Source organism: Leptopilina boulardi, unplaced genomic scaffold (assembly GCF_019393585.1).
Source record: "Leptopilina boulardi isolate dan_hultmark-lab unplaced genomic scaffold, ZJU_Lbou_2.1 LbouV2_139, whole genome shotgun sequence".
Lineage (NCBI taxonomy): Eukaryota > Metazoa > Arthropoda > Insecta > Hymenoptera > Figitidae > Leptopilina > Leptopilina boulardi.
In genome coordinates, this window is record NW_026137684.1 from 93313 (window position 1) to 113238 (window position 19926).

Genomic DNA, 19926 nt, shown 5'->3' on the forward strand with positions numbered 1-19926 from the left:
TATTCTCAAATGTCGTTTGATGTTATCAAGAATCAGAATTTTTATAGATATTTTTTCATGTAGATTATATTTCAGATATTTTTCAAGTACTTTTGGCAAAAACTTCTGATTTTTCTGACTTCCCTAAATAATTTTACTTACAATCATCATAATTAAAATTTGCATTTTCATGACCGCTTTCAGCTGACGGATTATCGCTGCTAGTTGATGGTCCAATTGACTGTAGATCGCCACCTTCATGAGTCATTTCATCAAAATGAGTTTTTTTTGGCTGATTATTCTCGCCATCTGCATCAGTCATTGCTTTTGGGTGACTTCTTTTCTTCTGAGAATCATTTGTATTTGTAATCGGTGCCTTATTCTCGTCATTGAAATTTGAGGCTATCACTGGGTAAAATTTATTCTGTCTCAAATAGTTTGCACTTGTTGAAAGCGCATTTCCTTCTTCTTCATCTATTGAAAAAGAAATACATTTTTCGTAGACCATTAAGGTAAAAGGCCCAATTATGAGACAGTGTCCCTATTTATCAGACACTGATATAAATTATATAATAAAAATGTTTATATATTACGATTAGTGAATTTTATTATTTACTTTAATTCTAATGCTTATTGTCATATTATGCAGCTATAAAAATTATTTTAATTAAAAATGTTTCAGCATTAAAAAACATTTATTTATACATAACCTATAAATAATGGCTCATAATTAAGAACATATCTAGATCTGAATGTTCTTATTTATGAGACAGCGCAATAACGCATTTTCATTATGTGACATCTGTAAATTATTATTTAAGTAGACAAAACATAATGTTACAATTTTTCTTTATATACAATTATTATCTTGATTTGCATATTTATTTTTAAGATTTTAATTATTATCAAAAGTCAATCGAATTTATAGTAATTATTAACCCTTTAACGGCGAGATGTGCTGTTTTTCAACATAAATTTCAAACGCCTACAATTTGTAGAAAGAAGCCATAAAATTTTTCAAAAGCCCTTATCTTACTATTTTTGGGGTCGCTCTTTCGAATGGCGTGGTCAAAATTTTCAAAAAATGATATATAACCCTTCTTTTTTTCAAAAATACTAAAAAAAGTCATGTTTTTTGAATGCAATTTTTTTTTAAATAATTTTTTTCTCTCCCATAACATTTTTTAAATAAAACAAAAAGTATCAGAAACGTGTTCCCAATAGTTGTACTTGGAAAATAGTCGTTTATAATTTTTATTTTTTTCGATTTTGGATTTAAAATGGCGCTTGAAGGACAAAAAAATTTCCTAATTTTACTTAAGATCACAAACTTTTTCAAAATTGCTCAAATCTGATTGAAATTTGTTACAAAGAGGTTTTTGGGGTTGCTGATTACGAATCTGAAGTCAGATGCAAAAAATTCAAAATGGCGGACTCAATATGGCGGACGAATTTTTTAAAATTTACTCCGATTTGCTTGAAATTTGATACTCGGGAGTTTTTTGGGTCGCTGATTACGAATCTGAATTCTGTTTCAAAAAATTCAAAATGGCGGATCCAATATGGTGGACAAATTTTGTGAAATTCATAGAAGTCTGTTGAAACTCGTTACTCGGAGGTTTTTGGGGTCGCTGATTACAAATCTGAAGTCAGTTTCAAAAAATTCAAAATGGCGGATCCAATATGGTGGACGAATTTTGTGAAATTCATAGAATTCTGTTGAAACTCGTTACTCGGAGGTTTTTGGGCTAAATCTACTTCGATTTAGCATTTTTTCAAGTCCCCTTTTCGGCGATTTTATGGTTAAGATTTTATGGTAGATCAGTTTTAAACAATTTATTTATATCTGCAGTTCCAGTGGTTAGCTTTTTGATTCTGAAATATATTGTTGTTTGAGAGGGAGCAAAACCTTGCTGGTGAGGAAATAGGTCTGTTATCAAAATTCCGAGCGAAATAAAATCTCGGAAAGTTTACACAAAAAACAACACTTTATTGCTGATCAGCGAACACACAAGATTTACACTTAAGAAGGTGAGAATTTCCTTAGAGTTTCTAGAATTGTCTTGTGTTTCTCAGCTGGCGGCAATGCCGGTCTGAGCACGTTTTCGACGCACTTGAGATTAACCTTTGATTAACTAAAGTTAAGTGATTATTAACTTAGAAAATGAACAGATTAATGCCTTGAGATAGATGAGATCTAACCTCTAGAGATATCTGGTGAGTACTAAAATTTACAGAGATGCGCGGAACGACGACGCCGTGACATGTTAGCGCCCTCACGTGTTAACTTGATGCGTAAATTCAAATTATCGCGCACAACACCAAATTTCACAATATTCAATTCACTCAGAATTGAACATACTCCCCCCCATCGGCAACGGAGTTGACGATCCATTTAGGTTGAGTTGTTGTCCTTGAGAGCTTCTTCCGTCGAGATGGGGAGCACAGCCAACTTGGTGATTGGTCGTTTGAGATGTGTCGTTGCAGTTTTAATTGAAACGACTCTGGTGAGACCGTCCTTGCCAGGGTGTAATGCAGTGACCCTAGCTAAAGGCCATTTTGAGGGAGGGAACCTTTCGTCAGTGAGGAGAACTAGAGAACCAACCTTGATTTGATGTGTTGGATGATGCCACTTGGAGATAGCGAGTTGTTGTTGAAGATAACAGGTGGACCACTTCGCCCAGAAAAATTGAGCTTGTTGTTGAATCAATTTCCACCTTGTTAACCTTGAAGTTTTCAGGTCCAAGAGGGATGGTTCCGGTATTGATGTGAGTGGTTCCCCGATGAGAAAATGTCCTGGTGTGAGAACTGACAAGTCGTCAGGGTCCTCTGTAAGAGGTTCCAATGGTCGGGAGTTGAGAACCGCTTCGATTTGCGTAAGAAGAGTCGTAAATTCCTCGTACGTCAAAATCGTCTCGCCGATCGTCCTTCTGAGATGATACTTGATTGATTTCACGGCAGCTTCCCATTTTCCACCCATGTGTGGAGCTGCTGGAGGGTTGAATTTCCAGGAGGTGCCGTCCTTGATCAGTAGTTGAGAGAGTTCCTTGGCTTCTTGAGATCCGTCCTTGAAGAGTTGCTTGAGAGTAGTGTCCGCGACGATGAAGTTGGTACCACAATCACTGTAGAGTGTTTGACAAATACCTCTCCTTGAGACAAATCGGCGGTAGGCTGCGAGAAATCCGTTGGTGGAATAATCCGTCACTACCTCGAGATGCAGAGCCGATGATGAGAAGCACACAAAGAGACAAATCCATCCCTTTTTCGTTTTAGCTCCACGACCTGTCCAGGATTTGAGGGTGATTGGACCGGCTTAGTCAACCCCAGAAGTGAGAAATGGCCTTGAAGGGGTGATTCTTTCCAAAGGTAGTTGACCCATGAGTTGTTGAGCACGAATTCCTCTTTGTCGAGCACAAGGAATGCACTTGAGAATGAATGACCTTACTGGTTGTCTTCCTCCGATGATCCAGTAGGAATTCCTTAGATGAGCCAAGGTGAGTTGAGTTCCTCCGTGAAGAGTCCTTGAATGAGCATCCGCTATCAGAAGTCGAGTGAGGGGAGAATCCTTGGGTAGAATAGCAGGATGTTTGCTTTCGTGATCCAAACTTGAGTCTTTGAGTCGACCTCCGACTCTGAGAATACCTTGATGATCGATGAATGGATTGAGTTTGGAAAGCGGATGAGACCTTGAGAATTTTGTGCCTCGATTGAGATCCTTGATGTCTGCTGAGAAGTAGGCCACTTGAATATTCTTGATCCAGAATGTCCTTGCAAGATCGAGATCCTTGAGTCCGATTGGGTTGGCCAGAGAAGAGTTGGGAATCCTTTTGAGAATAGCGAGAAATCTGAGGCAAATTGAGGTGATTTTTAACAATGAGTGCAGATCTGAGTATTGATGAATCAGATCCCACAATTGGGGGTGAGAGGTGGTAACAGTAAATGTTAATCCTGGTCTTTCTTCGACTTGAGCTGATGAATCCGACCTTGAGGTTGATGAGGGCCAGTTTTCCTTGATGTCCTTGAGCCATGGTGGACCATTCCACCAGAAGTGATGTTGAGAGAGTTGTTGAATTGATAGGCCCCTTGATGCACAGTCAGCAGGATTTTCTTTTCCTTTGATGAATCTCCATTGACCTTGAGGGACGAGGTCATGGATCGAAGATACCCTGTTGTGTACAAATTCCTTCCAACGAGAGGGGTGGCTGTTGATCCAAGTGAGGGCTACCGATGAGTCTGTCCACAGGAATACTGGAACTTGACATAATTCCAGGGTCCGTTGAACGTAGTTCACAAGTCGTGCCAAGAGTTGAGCAGCCGAGAGTTCCAACCTTGGAATGGTTAGACGTTTGAGGGGAGCAACCTTGGTTTTGGCACAAACAAATGTAACTTTTGATTCTTGGTTTGGTTCCGAGGTTTTGAGAAAAACAACAGCTGCCATTGCGAGTTGTGATGCGTCCGAGAATCCATGAATTTCCGTTGTTGAGGTTGATGTGAGATTGAGCCATCGAGGGATTGAGATCTCGGGGAATTGAGCTAGCTCTTCCTTGAATTTGATCCACCTTGAAGATAGTTTCTCAGATAAAGGGTCGTCCCAACCCAATTTCTCAAGCCACAGTTCCTGCAGCAACATTTTGGCTCGGATGATGACGGGAGAAAGAAATCCTAGGGGATCAAACAATTGAGATACCTCGGATAAGATAGACCTTTTGGATATTCCTTGACCTGGGAGAGATGTTGGCTCAAAGGAGAACTTGAATTCATCTGACCTTGGAAACCATGAGAGACCGAGAACCTTGGTTTGAGTGTGATCGATTAAGTGGGAATTCAAGTCGCCTTTCCTTGTTACAGCGTCGAAGAAATCGGGGTGATTGCTTTGCCATTTAGCTAGAGGGAATCCGCCAGAGTTGAGAAGATCGATGAGATCCTTGGCTATGTCCTTGAGTTCTGACACCTCATCAGAACCACCGTAGATGTCGTCCATGTATCGACCATTGAGAAGTACGGGCACAGCCAGAGGAAACCTGTAACCTTCGTCTTGAATGAGTTGTAAAAGTACCCTTACCGCCAAGAATGGTGCAGATTTTGTTCCGTAGGTGACCGTGGTGAGTTGGTAAGAGATTTCCTTGTTGTGTGTCCATCAGCTTCATATTCCGTAAGAAATGCGAAGTAGCGATCCTTGAGAAGTCCTTGAGTTGAAAATCGTTTGAAGAGCCGATGAAGACACCGTTGAGCCTTGAAGAATGAGTCGCCAAGTTGACTCGGTGATGATGAGATTGGAAGTCGAATGATGTATTTGCCCTTGGAGTCCCTTGAGTAAGTGGCCTTGAAATGCTCCTCGCATTCCAATTCTGGAGTTGTGAGTTGATCCTTTTCCTTGGTAGGTACTTCTTCTTGAGTCCAGAATTTAGTGAGAAGATCTTGAAGATCATCCAGTTGCTGATCCACAATCAGATGATGAGATAAATGTTCCTTGATTGAATTGCCATCGGTTGGTCCCAGAATTACCCAACCAAAGATGGTAAGTTGAGCCATGGGTGTTGAGGAAGGTCCCTTGATGATGTCCGGTTGAATGATTTGAGCATACACGTCCGCTCCAATGATGAGATCAACTTTCATTGGAATGGTGTAATCGGGATCGGCAAGAGGGATGTTTTGAAGATGAGACCATTTGAGAGATGGAAGAGTGGTGGTAGGAAGCGTTGACGACAATTTTGAAAGAACGTATGCGTGGAGAGAAATTGATTTTGAGGAATGGATTGATTTGAGAGTGATTGAAACAACTCTTCGAGTGTTACCTGAATTTGTTGCTCCAATGCCGATGATTGAGATGTTTGAGTGATGCCTTGTTAGATTGAGATGAGATACCGTTGATTCCGAAATGAAAGAGAGTTCAGATCCGGAATCAATAAGCATACGAACTGGATGAGGAGTACCTTGTTGAGTGATGAGAAGAGCACGTGCAGTGGCGAGGAGAACCACTGGCCTTGAGTGAAATCCTTCGCCGTCGAGCTGCGTCCCACGTCAATTGACCTTGGAGCTGTTTGATGTACTTGATCCTTGATCTTGATCCTTGTCCTTTGATGGTTGATTAGTATCCTTGTTGATCTTGGGTGCAGTGGATTGATGGATCATGGTGTGATGTTTACCCTCACACTCTTGACACCTTTTTTCACTCTTACACGCACTAGCACTGTGGGGTCCCAAGCAGTTGAAACAAAGGCGTTCCTTGATGACAAATTGCCTTCTTTCGGTAGGCATCAGATCTCGGAATTTCTCGCATCTGACCAAGAAATGAGATTTACCGCACATTGAGCATGATGATGATGAACATTGTTGTCTTGGGGATTGAGTGGATCCAGCGAATGCCCTTTGAGATGATGAGTTACCTTGAGATTTGCCTGATGTTGATGCTTCGTTCCTTGTTGGTTGAGAATAGCTAGAGATACTCTCAAGAGCACGAGCTCGACCAGTGAGGAAATCCTTGAGTTGAGTGTAGGTGGGGGGATCCAGCCTTGATCCGAGTTTGATCTCCCAACCTTCTCGAGTGTGAGTGTCGAGCCGTTTTGAGATGTGATGCACCAAAACTTGGTCCCATTGGTCCACTGGCAAACCGAGAGTTGAGAGGGCGTTTAACGCTTCCGTGGTTGAGGACAAGAGAGTGTTTAAACCTTGCGCGGACTTTGGGGGGATGATAGTGGTTGAGAAGAGCTGTTCCATGTGTCGAGTGATGAGTAACCTTTTGTTGTCGTACCGAGAAACGACAATGTTCCAGGCAGATTCGAAACTGTCATTGGAAACTGAGAGATTCGAGATGAGTTTGGCCGCTTCACCAGTGAGACTAACCTTAAGGTATTGCATCTTCTCCACAGTTGATATCTTTGGGTCATTTGTGACCAAAGAAGAGAAGAGATCCTTTCATGCATAACATACATTTTAACTCTCCGTCAGTCGCATCAATAAATAAAAGAAGAGTGCTGTGATAGGTACTAAGCATACGCAATTTTAATTTTATGTACATTAGAAGATTTAGAGATAAAAAAAGAAATTCAGGGTGAGGGATTTCCTCACCATGCGACTGCCGAAGGGTTAAGAAGTTTTAATATTGTTTAAAAAATACATGTTACCGGTTAGAGTTTTGTCGTTCATTCTCGTAAACGATGCATTTTCGACAACAGGTGAAGAATTGCCCACAAATTTTTCAAGCTTTATACATTTTAATGCATTTTCCTTTTCTGTATCACTGGATTCTATTAATTTAACGGCTCTTGCATGTCTCGACTTCTTCATTTTTTCTCGATTTTTCTCGTCATCACTCTCAACATCACTTGATAACACATAAAACTCTCGTTTATTCTCAGCTTCCTCCAAAGTTTCTGAAAATCCATTTATAAATTGGATTTGATCAAACTGCTAAAGAATTTTTCATTGCAAAAAAATAAATGCAAATTTTTGACTATAGATATGTTTTAACAATTAGTAGTGAGTTGATTTCTTAAAATTAATAAAAAGGAAAAATAATTTAGGAACGTTCAGGAATGTCACTTTCAGAAGAAACATCCAAATAAACTACGTTTAGAATTTAATTATTTTTATATATCGGTTTAAAAAATTAGAAAAATTATAGTACAAATACTTTGATTTTCATAAAATTTTTAAGATACACTACCGTCCGAAATTGTGTGCACTCTGCTTTTTCAACAACTATAAAACTGTTCAAATCTTCAAAAATATTAAAACTAAAATTTTTTCCTCTTTATTTTATTAAAGCTAGCGAAGAATGTGTACATGAATTGTTTTATATAATTTGAATTGCATAACAAAATACGATTTCAATGAGCCTAAGAACGTTTAAAAATATTAATTTTTGCCAGAGAAATAAAAAAAATAGTAAAAACATTGAAAATTGCGTTTTTCTTAGATATCTAATTGAAAAATTAACACATTCTCTTTGTCAAGGTGTCATTTCTTTCAGAATTTTATTAGCTTTAATAAAATAAAGAGGAAAAAATTTTAGTTTTAATATTTTTGAAGATTTGAACAGTTTTATAGTTGTTGAAAAAGCAGAGTTCGCACAATTTCGGACGGTAGTGTATGTACATACAAAAATTTTTTATTTTTTTTATAGACATTATTATTTATATTTTTAATAAAACTTTGTACTCGAAAAAGTCAAATATTTGTAAAATTACGTAATATTTATATGATTATATTCAGTCAGTTTTAGGAAAATTTTTGAGTAAAATAATTTCAAAAATAAAGTATAAGTTTGGAAAATTTTTTTACTATTTTTAACTCAAAAATATATTATTTCACTTATTTCAAACCACATTTTTTAAGACCTGCTTTGATGTATAGATTTTCAATAAATAAAATTGGTAAAATAATTCACATTTGTACAATGTAAGTATACAAAGATTTCAGTGTTCTTATATGACATAATAAAATCGAAAAAGCGATCCCATACGAGACTTGCATCCATTAAAAAATTAAGAACACCAATTTTTTATGTCACTTATATAAGAATTGTAATTTTGAAAGGAATTACGTACCAAAGAAGCGATAAGTTTTTTTCACACTCCATAGGAGACCGTTGTCAGTCCAGGTTTCATTTGGCTTCGAATTATTTGCTAGCATCTCTCTAAACATTTTGGCACTTTTAACCGGAGGAAAAAAGGTCGCAATCACGTCTCCGTTATCATCTAATTTTGCCCAGTCAAGGCAAATCACTTCAATGGCATTATCTTCAAATTTTATAATGACAAACTTATACTCCGGTTCCTTCGGTTCTTCGTTCATGGTGCCTCTATTAATATGATCATGAGGATCCCAAAAACATTATAAAGTGTTAATTACTTACGTAATATTTATTGTTTGGGGGAAAATAGTATACATTTAATTAACTGAACAGAAAATAATTAAAAAAAGACTGAGTTAAAATCCACAAAATTTATCATCAACGATTCGCAAAAATTAATATTTTTTCAATCAGGAAATAATAAAATTTTTTGTTCACAGAATTTTTTTACAAAATTATTGATAAAAAAATGTCAACAATTTTTTTCAGACAAATGTAAAAAATTATTATATAAAAATATGTTTTTTTTAATAGTTAATAATAAAAGTTAGACTTTAACTTCCCAAAAAGTGCACACACATGTTAAATATTTATTATTATTTATTACTATTTTATCCACTAATAAAATTAAAACGCTACAATTTCTTTTAAATTTTATCGATGAATAAAATTAAAAAACAAAAAATATATACATCACTTCCTGAACATATTTTTAAAAATTATTAAATAAATAAAATATTTAGTTTGTTAGATAGTTTTATAAAAGAATTTTAAATGATTTAAACGTAACTATTGAAAAAATTTTAAGAAAGCTTGAAAAATATTTTGTTACTTTTATCAAGAACGTTATTATATCGACGAGTTTCTCATGAAATTCTCCAGGTGAATAATAATAGCTAATACTGCACATATACTTTACATTTCTGAAATAAGATTAAACTATAAACCTGGTAAAGAGAAAAACTATTAATTTAAAAATATTATAAAAAATACGTATCTCAATCAGAATAAATGATATACTATTACGTACACGTGGTAAACATGGGAAAAGTGTTCCGATAAAATCACGCACAATGTTTGCTGTTTATCTATTTAATATATATCGATTACAAAATAATGAAAATAATAATAAAAAAAATTTTATAATACAATTTTCACAGAAAAGCGATAAAGATATATGCACAATAAATAATTTGACGAAAATACTTACATATTGAGGGTACACGACGAATATTCTTTTCCTGATAACCTCCAAATTGATAAAGAGAACTGATAAATATACAAGAATATTAACTATCCAAAAAGTGAAATTCGAATTTTTTTGAAGCTATCTAATGCTAAAAAACTGTATTACTTATCACTTTTTCACTTGTGTCTGTGTAGGAGACAAAATAGCTGAAGCATGTTCGTTAAAAAACTGTGCAAATGGCTGGCCGCTACTCTATCCCATGCTTCAGGTTTAGCGTCTCACAACTCTACGACGCATACTTAGAATGACGTCATTTCCTCAATATGAATAATAACATAGACCTGAATGATTTTTTAAATCTTTTCATATAAACAATAATAATTTTCACATATATGCTCAGTGTACATTATATTTATTAAGAAATAATCATTATAATATAAAATGAATAGAAAGTTTGTGTTTATGAATATGATTTGACTTGCTCAGTACAGGCAGTAAGAGGAAAACGTGTGCACACCAAGCAGTCTGCAAAGAACAGAGCTCAGCCTAGCTGCCTCGTGTTTTTGCGTTTTTCTATATCGTTTATTCAACTTATAAGTGTGCTGTTTTTTAGAGTTTTATACTGATAATGTTTTAAGTGCTGTTTGGTTAAGCAAGATCAAGTTTTAATATATGCAGAAAAGGTTAATTGTAAGTAACAATATTTGTTTTTGGTATAGCTAACCTCAAAATCATCGCATTGCATTATAACAGAAAATTTCCTGACAGCGAATATTACCTACGTTGAAAGCATAGATGTCACGTAATTCCAAGTGATAATTATATAAGCTATGTTTGTTTCTTTTTTGACAAATATTTATAAAAATACCAAACTGTTATACAATTTTTGATATATTCATTAAAAATTTAAACCCGAATATTTGACTTCCAATTTATTTCATAAAGAAATAATTAATAATTCTATTAATATATAATTATATAATAATATATAATATATAATTCTAATAAAGAATTATCTTTAAAGTTGAAAGTGTGCTCAGGGTGTTGACTAAACACGTGTATCATAATATAAACTTGATGACACATTTAATAACAAACACATACAGATACTGAAAATAGTTTTAGATTATTTATTTGCTGATCTTTCTAAATTGTTTTTAAACAAGACACATTTAATTAAAAATTTGCAAAATCTGGCGAAATTAAATCGAAAGTCATTATTTTCAGTGTGTTTAGTGCAGTTTCCTTTAAAAATAAATTGCTTCTTCTGAAAATTAAATTAATTCTAATGTATTCTTCTTAACAATTCATCTTATCCTTTTATATTTTATTAATTAAATATTTTTTTTCTTTTATAATTATTATTATATAGATTTTTGAAGATTATGTGCAGATCATTAGTTTTTTAAAATTTCTTTACTGTGAGTTTAATTTCAAACGTTTTTGCTTCAATTTTATATAAGGTAAATGTCCCAATTAGGGAACAACTAAGAATTCTGATATGCATAATAATGAAAAAATACAACTTATGTTGTTTTCTTTACAAAAAATTTATTATGAGAAAAAAATTCATTAGTTTTTAAAGGCAAAGTAAGTTTGAATAAATTTTTATAGCCAAAATATGGAAACTTAAAGTGTTTTCGTGAAATAAGATTATTGCACCTATTTGCGAACACTGATTATGTAAAGCTTTTATAGAAATAAAAATTTTGTATCAATTATTACAAATATACACTAAATTAAATAAAACAATATTTTCAACATTATTTTTAGATGATTTTCGTTTTAATTTGCATGTATGTAAAAACTATCCACATATTTTTTCATGTTCCCAAATTGGGACATTTACCTTAAATAACGAAGTTCAAAAACCGTTTTTTCACATGTAACAATCAGGGTACTAATTGGGTTAGCGTATTCCTGTAAATATTTATTTGACTTAATCTTAACTTTTAATAAATAATTATAATTTCTTTTATTTAAATGAACAGAAAATCTTTTAAAAATAATTATTTTTGAACATTTATAGCGAAATGTTTAGAAAGAATTTGAAGAGATTTCAAATTGTATTATGCAGATTTGAATGGATAAATTTGTTTTTCAAACTTCTTAAAAGAATTGATGTTTACAAAATTAACTATAATTAAAATAAATTTCAGTTACCATGGAAAAAGCTTTTAAAAAGCAACCACCAAAAAAATTTGGAGTTTCTTCACGCCGTTTTCGAAAAATTGTTAAAGAACGCTCGGTAGAGGATGCCAAGCTTTTACAATCGCAAACGATAAAATCATCAGCAGCGAGCAAGACCAGTGATGTAGAAAATTGTGATATCCCGTCTGCTTCATCTAATTTCGATTTGCCTACCTGTAGTGATAATAAATATTTATCAAATGTGGGTGATGATGGTGAGATTGATTTACATTTGGCGTCATCATTAATTGCATGCCCTATAGAAAACGAGCCATTAGAAATGCATCCCAATGTGAGTGATGATTTTATTTTAAATTTTGATTCTCACGGCAATGAGATTCTTGATAGTGATAAAGAAAACACGTGTAATGAAGACCTGAGACAGACAGACAGTGATCTCGAAGAAGACGACTCTGAATTTGCAGAATTTTCTCATGCTGATGAGACGTATGTGAAGAGCAGTACTTTTGCAATGAACCTCCGTGAGTGGGCATTAAAGTTTCACATAACTTTAATTGCCCTTACAGCATTGTTATTGTTGCTGAGAGTTTTCGATACAAGTTTACCTCTAGATGCGCGAACCTTGTTAGGTACACTCCGAAAAACCGAAACTATCGAAATGTGTGGCGGCCAGTACTACCACTTTGGTTTGAAAAGAGCTGTAGAAAACATTCTTAATGAAAGGAGACGTAAAGGTTTGCAGGATCAAAATATAAAATTGATGTTCAATGTAGATGGTGTTCCCATTTCCAAAAGCGGATCCAATTTTTTCTGGCTCATCTTATGCTCCGAAATCAACTCTGAGACTGTGTATCCTGTAGGGGCTTTTTATGGGACGAAAAAACCGGTAGATGCAAATGAATTCCTGGAGTCATTTGTTCAAGAAGCAGTCAAAGTTTGTGAGAAGGGAGTGCAAAATCATAAGGTAACAATAGAAGCCCTAATTTGTGACGCTCCAGCGAAGTCGTTTGTTTTATATTTAAAAGGGCATACTGGTTACGATTGTTGCCCCAAATGCCTAATAGGAGGAGAATGTTATAGACCGCCACCAAAGACTAAAGGGAAAAAAAAGAAAGGAAGAGTATGTTTTCCTGGCATAGGACCGTTTTTGCCGAAAACTGATGAGGGTTTTAAACGCAACGAATATAATAATTTCGAAGAAGATGTTGAGATAGTTTTAACGAAACTTCCTAGGTTTGGGTGCGTTAGTTCTATTCCACTGGATTATATGCACTTAATTTTACTTGGGGTCATGAAGAAACTAATTTTTCTTTGGGTTCACGGTAATTCGAAAGTGAAAATTCCTTCAGATGTGATACAGAGAATATCAAAAAGACTTCTTTTATTGCGGAATACAATCCCCGATGAGTTCAACAGAAGACCAAGGACACTATGGGAATACAAATTCTGGAAGGCTACCGAATTCCGTACGTTTTTATTATATGCAGGCGTCATTGTACTAAAAAATTTGGAAGGATTTCCCAGCAAACTATATTCTCACTTTTTGTTACTACATACAGCAGTAACCATCTTAATAAGTGAAACACATATTCGCGATACGAGGAACATTGATTTTGCACATGAAACGTTACAGTTGTTCGTGAAAGACTTTGAAACACTTTATGGAAAAGAGTTCATTTCCTATAATGTGCACAATTTGTTGCACATTTGTGAAGACGTCAAACGATTTGGAGTTTTAGACAATTTTAGCGCTTTCAGATTTGAAAATTACATGGGAACTGCAAAGAAGATGATAAGGAAAGGAGATCAACCATTACAACAACTTGCTCGAAGATATGCAGAGGTTGAAAATGTTCAAATACACTGTTCGGCGATTGACAAGTTTATTTTGGAACACCCTCATAACAGCGGCCCTGTAATTCAAGATTGCATATCCAATCTTCCTGAGCAATATAAAGTCTTTAAAAGCAGAGGATTTACAATAAAATGTGATATGAAGAATAGTTGTGTTATGCTGAAGAACGGAACATTTTTTATGACAGAAAACGTAGGAAAATTTGGGGGTCAAGAAATTCGGTTAATTGGTCATAAGCTTTGTAGTAAAGGCAGCTTGTACGACGAGCCAGATTCAAGGCTTCTAAACATTCACATGTTACTTGAAAATAATGTAGGCGAAAGGTATTGTGTACCATTAACAGATGTCTTGTCAAAAGTATGGAAAATTCCAACATCTAAAGGAATTGTAGTAATTCCATTACTACACAGAAGAGAGCGCAAATAGATGATTTCTGTAATGTGTCATTTTTTCAATTGTTGCCTTTACATTAATCAAATGTTTAAAATTTATTTTTACTTTCATAACATTAAATTAAATTAACTGTTAGCTTTTGAATTGGAACCAATTAAAAATCATATAAAATGATATTTGTAAAAGAACACTTATTTTTATAATCACGTTTTCTGTCAATATTAAAAATTAAGTCATTTTTATTGTATACTAAATGACTGATAGTAGTATTTTGACCAACTCTCAAATATTTGATACATATGTAATATACAAGATTTACTGAAAATGTCGTGCATGTATATGCCTGAATTCCTGGACGATGACATTGAAAATAAATACAAGGTAACGTATATGAATTTAAAAAAATAACTTCAAAAAATTATTTTAAAAAATAAATATACTTCCTTTAATTAATCAAAAGAAAATATTAAATTATTGAAAAAATGAATAATTGATGTTTCAGATGATGGCTGACGTGGATATTCTTTTTAATGACTAGAGAAAAAACATTATGTATTAAGGATAAACAATGGTCGGTTGTCTACAATTCTTTGTTGCTCTGAGTTTTCAGCTATAAAATAGTAATAAACAGAAATAAATTTTTCTGTTTGTTTACAAGAAATATGTAACTCGAGTTGCACATTTCGGAAAAATAGGTGAGGTTTCTTGATAACAAAATTATCTAATTCTTAAATAATAAATATTTTAATATTTAAAATTGAAAAGAAATTCAATTATGAGTTTAAAAAATAATAATAATATATTATAATACAAGAATATTTTCAAGGTTTTTAGGCTTACAAGCTAAAGCAGTTTTAGTACATTCAAAGCACACTTTGAAACTTGTATTTGCTCAGAAGAATTTCAAGAAGGCAATTTGCAATTGGCACAGGAGTCTACGGGTTTAGACAAAAGATTTTAATGGATTAGAATTTTGCAAAAAGGTGGTACATAAAATTGAAATAAGAGTAATGTAATGTGAAAAAAGGAAAACAGTTTGTTTTTTTTCAAAGTTATTAAAGTAAAATAGGAAATAGTAAAAACAAGAAGAATAAAAATAATGAAAAACGATGGCCAAAATATTAAAAAAGTCAATAGACAAGAAAATGTCATAGCGAAAATACATGACGGTTTCGACAATATTTTCTCGATAATATTTATCCGAACAAATTCTTCTTCCTCTAATAAAACACTATTTCCAAAAGGTTTTTTTAAATTTTTTTTCTAAATTACTAACAAAATGTTTAAATATATGTATATTTTACTTCCTGACAAAACATTATATAGGCGTTTGACCACTTTGACTTGCCACCCTTCATTTATACATTACATTAAGTCTTAAAAAATGCAGTTTAAAATAAATAAAATAATATTTTTTTGAGTTGAAGTCTTAAAAAATTATTCTAACTTAATGAGTTCTATCACAAACAGAAATAATGAAGAGTAAATTATAATTTGTAAAACTTGGTTTACTGCTTGATTGCATTTCATTTTAGTAGTCTTAAATATGAAATTGTAAAAACATAACAAACAAATATAACTATTCTCTTTTCTAGTTCAATTTAATCAGATAAAATATATTTTTAAAAATGGAAAACGTTTTTTAAAAATTGTGCAATAACTGGGAATAAATAGAAAAAATTGTTAAGCAAAACAATTATTACCATTGCTATAAAAATTTAATAAACGTTATTATTTATTTAGTACATGAATATAATAAACTATAAAAAAAAATAAAAAACTAATTAATGAATTTTCTAGTTAATTAAAATATTGTCGCTAATGTTAATAACTTTATTTAGCATTTGAATTAATGTATTATAAAAAAACTAACGACAAATCAAAACAACTTTCAATAAGAATTATATTCACTATTCTTAGAAATTATAATTTGAGATTAATGTTGTATTATTTAATATAAACCGCATTATGTACTCTTAAATATTTACGTTAAAAAAATTAATTCATTTCAATAACGGTCTATAAAAAATGTATTTCTTTTTCAATAGATGAAGAAGAAGGCTTTCAACAAGTGCAAACTATTTGAGACAGAATAAATTTTACCCAGTGATAGGGTAAACTGACCCTCAAATTTCAGTGACGAGAATAAGGCACCCACTACAAATACAAATGATTCTCAGAAGAAAAGAAGTCTCCCAAAAACAATAACTGATGCAGATGACATCAATAGAATTAGGCATACGAATGAAAATACTATCAGCGAAAATACCATGTCCTCTTTTTTTCATTTCTCTTCACTCTAAGGTCATCTGGAATATTCTTAATTTTTTTTTGCACGTACACAGAAGCTGCTCTGTCAATACTGAAGTCGAGAAGTGAGACGTCAAAAAGTATTGATATAATTATCGGCAGTTGGCTGTCGAATTGTCTTCTCAGAAGTAAGAGGAAAGAGAAAGTCAATAATTTTACTAAGACTATGTTAATAAATAAACTTTTCTGTGTCTATGCTTTTTATAAATTTTAATTTCACTGTTTTTTAGGATTTCACCAGTGCAAAGTATTCAACTATGAATTAAAGCGAAGAGTTGCGGGACAACGGAATGATTGACATATTTTGACGAAAAAGTTGGTGAAAAATGCAAAAAACGGCATCGAGTTCCCAGAAAAAGGGGACTAAGGTTTATTTACATTAAACGTAAGGGAAAGAATAAGAATGGAATATTTATCTATACATTTCTTAAGGCCCCAGAAATGCAGACCTCCAGAAAAAAATAATTAATGAAGATTTAAATAAATGAAATAATATTATTAATTGTATTTTCTGAAAGAAGAAATATTAAATTTCAAGAAAAAATTTGAAAACCTAAAAAATTTATTTGTTTATATAATTTGCATATGATAAAAAATGTCTATCATATCGCTAATAGGGAATTTTTAAAAATGATTTAATTTTAATGTAATACGACTTATTTTGTTCAGAAAATATTTCTATACAACTTCACCGTGGCGATTTTTAAAAAAAGTGACTTGTTTGGAAAATTTTGCTATTTGTTTACAAAAATCCAAAAATTTTTTTTAATAAACAGCCAAATTTTCCAAATAGGTTGCTTTTTTTAAAAATGACCTCGGTGAAGTTGTAGAGAATCATTTTCTGAAAAAAATAAGCCGTATTACATTAAAATTAAATCATTTTTAAAAAATTCCCTATTAGCGATATGATAGAAATATTTAATCATATGCAAATTGTATAGACAAATAAATTTTCTAGGTTTTAAATTTTTCTCGTGAAAATTGATATTTCTTCTTTCAGAAAATACAATTAATAATATTATTTCAATTAATTAAACCTTCATGAATTATTTTTTTCCGGAGTTCTGCATTTCTGGGGTCAAACCACCTTGAAAACCAATCGAAATTCTAAAAATCATTATAGTTTGACAAAGAAAATATTAATTTTTAACTTACATATCTAATGAAAATCCAATTTTTAACTAATTTTGAATTTGTTCAAAATTATTTTTGTCATTTGTAGAAGAAAGGTGCATGTTTTTTTATTCTTTTTTTTTTATTTTCAAAAATTATTTTGTTTTTATTTTATAAACATATTTTTAATGACAAACAACTCAAATTATTGAAGAACACTAAGAAAACTCATTGTAAACTATTCTTATAAAAATAAAATGCTAAAGTAAAAAAAAATGTTGAAAAAAAATTTTTTTAAAGAAACTTTTACAAGTATTTCATACTTTATATTAATTATATACGGAAATTCTAGTATAATCAATAATTTTTTTATTTAAATTTTATTAGAAATATGTAATATTGATTTTTCAATTAAAAAAGAGCCATTATACGGCACAAATTATACCATCTTTTGACTGTTATAATTAAAATTTTAAAAAAGAGAAATTTTTGTGAAACACATTCTTTTTCTTTAAGTGAATTTATTTTTCAAATACTTTTCATTCATCAATTACTCTTAGTTTAATTAATTTATTATACTTTGTTACAGGTCTTTCCGAACTACAGACTTGGTGGTTTAACTTTTTCTTCTGTTCTTATTTTTACTTATTTTCATATATAATATTGTTTTAATCACGACAATTTTTGTAATATACGCTGTATTTGATGTGCTAACAAAATGGGTTACTGTTAAATATCATTTTTAAATAAAGAAACAGATAAAGCTATTTCCCTTTTTCAATTTTTCACCATTTATGTTATTATTAAAATGTATTTGAATTAATATTTTAATTCAATTTCGCTTGATTCACCACAAGCTTACCACAACATTACCGTGTAAGCTTACCGCGAACTTACCGTGTAAGCTTACCATGACATTACCGTGTAAGCTTACAGAGACTTTACCACGTAAGCTTACAGTGACTTTACCATGTAAGCTTACTACGCCCTTACCGTGTAAGCTTACCATGACCTTACAGTGTAAGCTCACCTTGGCTTTACAGTGTAAGCTTACTGTGAGGTGGAACTTTTAATATCACCTTATGTTTACTATAGGCTTACATGGTAACCTTACAAACCCTACAGATGTCCTCACAGTAGCCTTATAGCAAGAAGTCGTGCTATGTGGGTTGTCACATTTTTCTTTTATTTATAATTTTTATTGCGGACCTCCGAAAAATCTTAGGGTTTTGTAGATATTCTTTTAATAACGTAATTTATCTTCGGTTAAAACATGAACTTCGTTCTTAAAATAATAATTAAAAATTTTTTTGCCTAAAAAGGTTAAAGCAAAGACTTGAAAAATTTTCTATCTATTTCTATTCTCATAAAAAGATGTGATATTGTTTTATTAACTTTAAGTTCCAGAATTAACCCTAACTCAGAGAATCGTCGAGTCTCACATATATTAAAAATAAATTTTTTAAAAATATGCCCGCAACGATTTACAGACTAAAGTCAGTGGATTAACCCATTACAAATACGTAATTTATATCCATTTTCGTAATTATTTTTTATAAAATTAATACTGTTCGTTTTGTCTATGACATCAATAATGAGGTAACATGGTCACACAATTCTTACTGATGGGTTAAATTATTCAGATTCATTAAGTTTCACATTCAGTAAGAGTAAAGATTTGCAATTGCACAGATGTACTCAACATTTTTCATAATCATATGCACACAAACTTGGCTAAGACTTTCGGTTGGTACAGCAATTTCAATTTCTTCCGTTGCTTCTATTTGATGAAGCATTTTAAAGCGTCTTTGAAAAAGAGGCTTTGTTTGCAATTTATAACATATAACAAACTGTTTTTCGGATTGAAAATCTATGACGAAATTAATTATTTTAATGTAAGTACCACAAATTAACTGGCCAAACGAATTATTGGAACGCTTATTCTCTTTTGTAGATGATAGGAATAAACAGTTGTCTTTAACCATTTTGTTAAAAGCGCGAGTTTGAGATGATAACTGTAATTGTTCAATCCATTTCAGATTTACAAGAATTGGTTTACCGAAATAGCGCGAGTTGGAGAATTTAATAGTATGTTTTACGGATGAAGTTCCCTCGTATATACAAAAGTTTTTTACTTCACTAGATGCATTTGGAAATACATTCTTTAGAAGAATATTGTAACTGTACCGAAGATTTATATGACGACAAACCTGCTGATAAACACCTTTAGATGCATGTATTGTTTTCAATAATTTGCCATTTTCGGATTCAAACACATAAGCAGAGTGGGCATATAGTGGTCCCCAATTAAGGACACTCTCAGCAAGGTGCAGTAGAATGTGAACATTAAACGTCATTACA

The 19926-nt window shown here is 32.3% G+C and overlaps 3 protein-coding genes across 3 annotated transcripts; 1 reads left to right on the forward strand and 2 right to left on the reverse strand.

Annotated features, from left to right (window-relative positions):
* Window positions 1-2374: 2374 nt before the first annotated feature.
* On the reverse strand, window positions 2375-4960 carry LOC127291528 (uncharacterized). Its single transcript, XM_051320713.1, has 2 exons — window positions 3355-4960; window positions 2375-3261 (listed from the first exon to the last, which is right to left on the reverse strand). Exons 1-2 carry the CDS (start codon window positions 4958-4960, stop codon window positions 2375-2377), a joined length of 2493 nt encoding a protein of 830 aa, XP_051176670.1.
* Window positions 4961-5037: 77 nt separating this feature from the next.
* Window positions 5038-5892, reverse strand: LOC127291529 (uncharacterized). The gene has a single exon (XM_051320714.1). The coding sequence runs from the start codon at window positions 5890-5892 to the stop codon at window positions 5038-5040; it is 855 nt and encodes a 284-aa protein (XP_051176671.1).
* A 6015-nt stretch (window positions 5893-11907) lies between these two features.
* LOC127291531 (uncharacterized) lies at window positions 11908-14287 on the forward strand. Its single transcript, XM_051320715.1, has one exon. It carries the CDS (start codon window positions 11908-11910, stop codon window positions 14173-14175), a length of 2268 nt encoding a protein of 755 aa, XP_051176672.1. The 3' UTR covers window positions 14176-14287.
* The last annotated feature ends 5639 nt before the right edge of the window (window positions 14288-19926 follow it).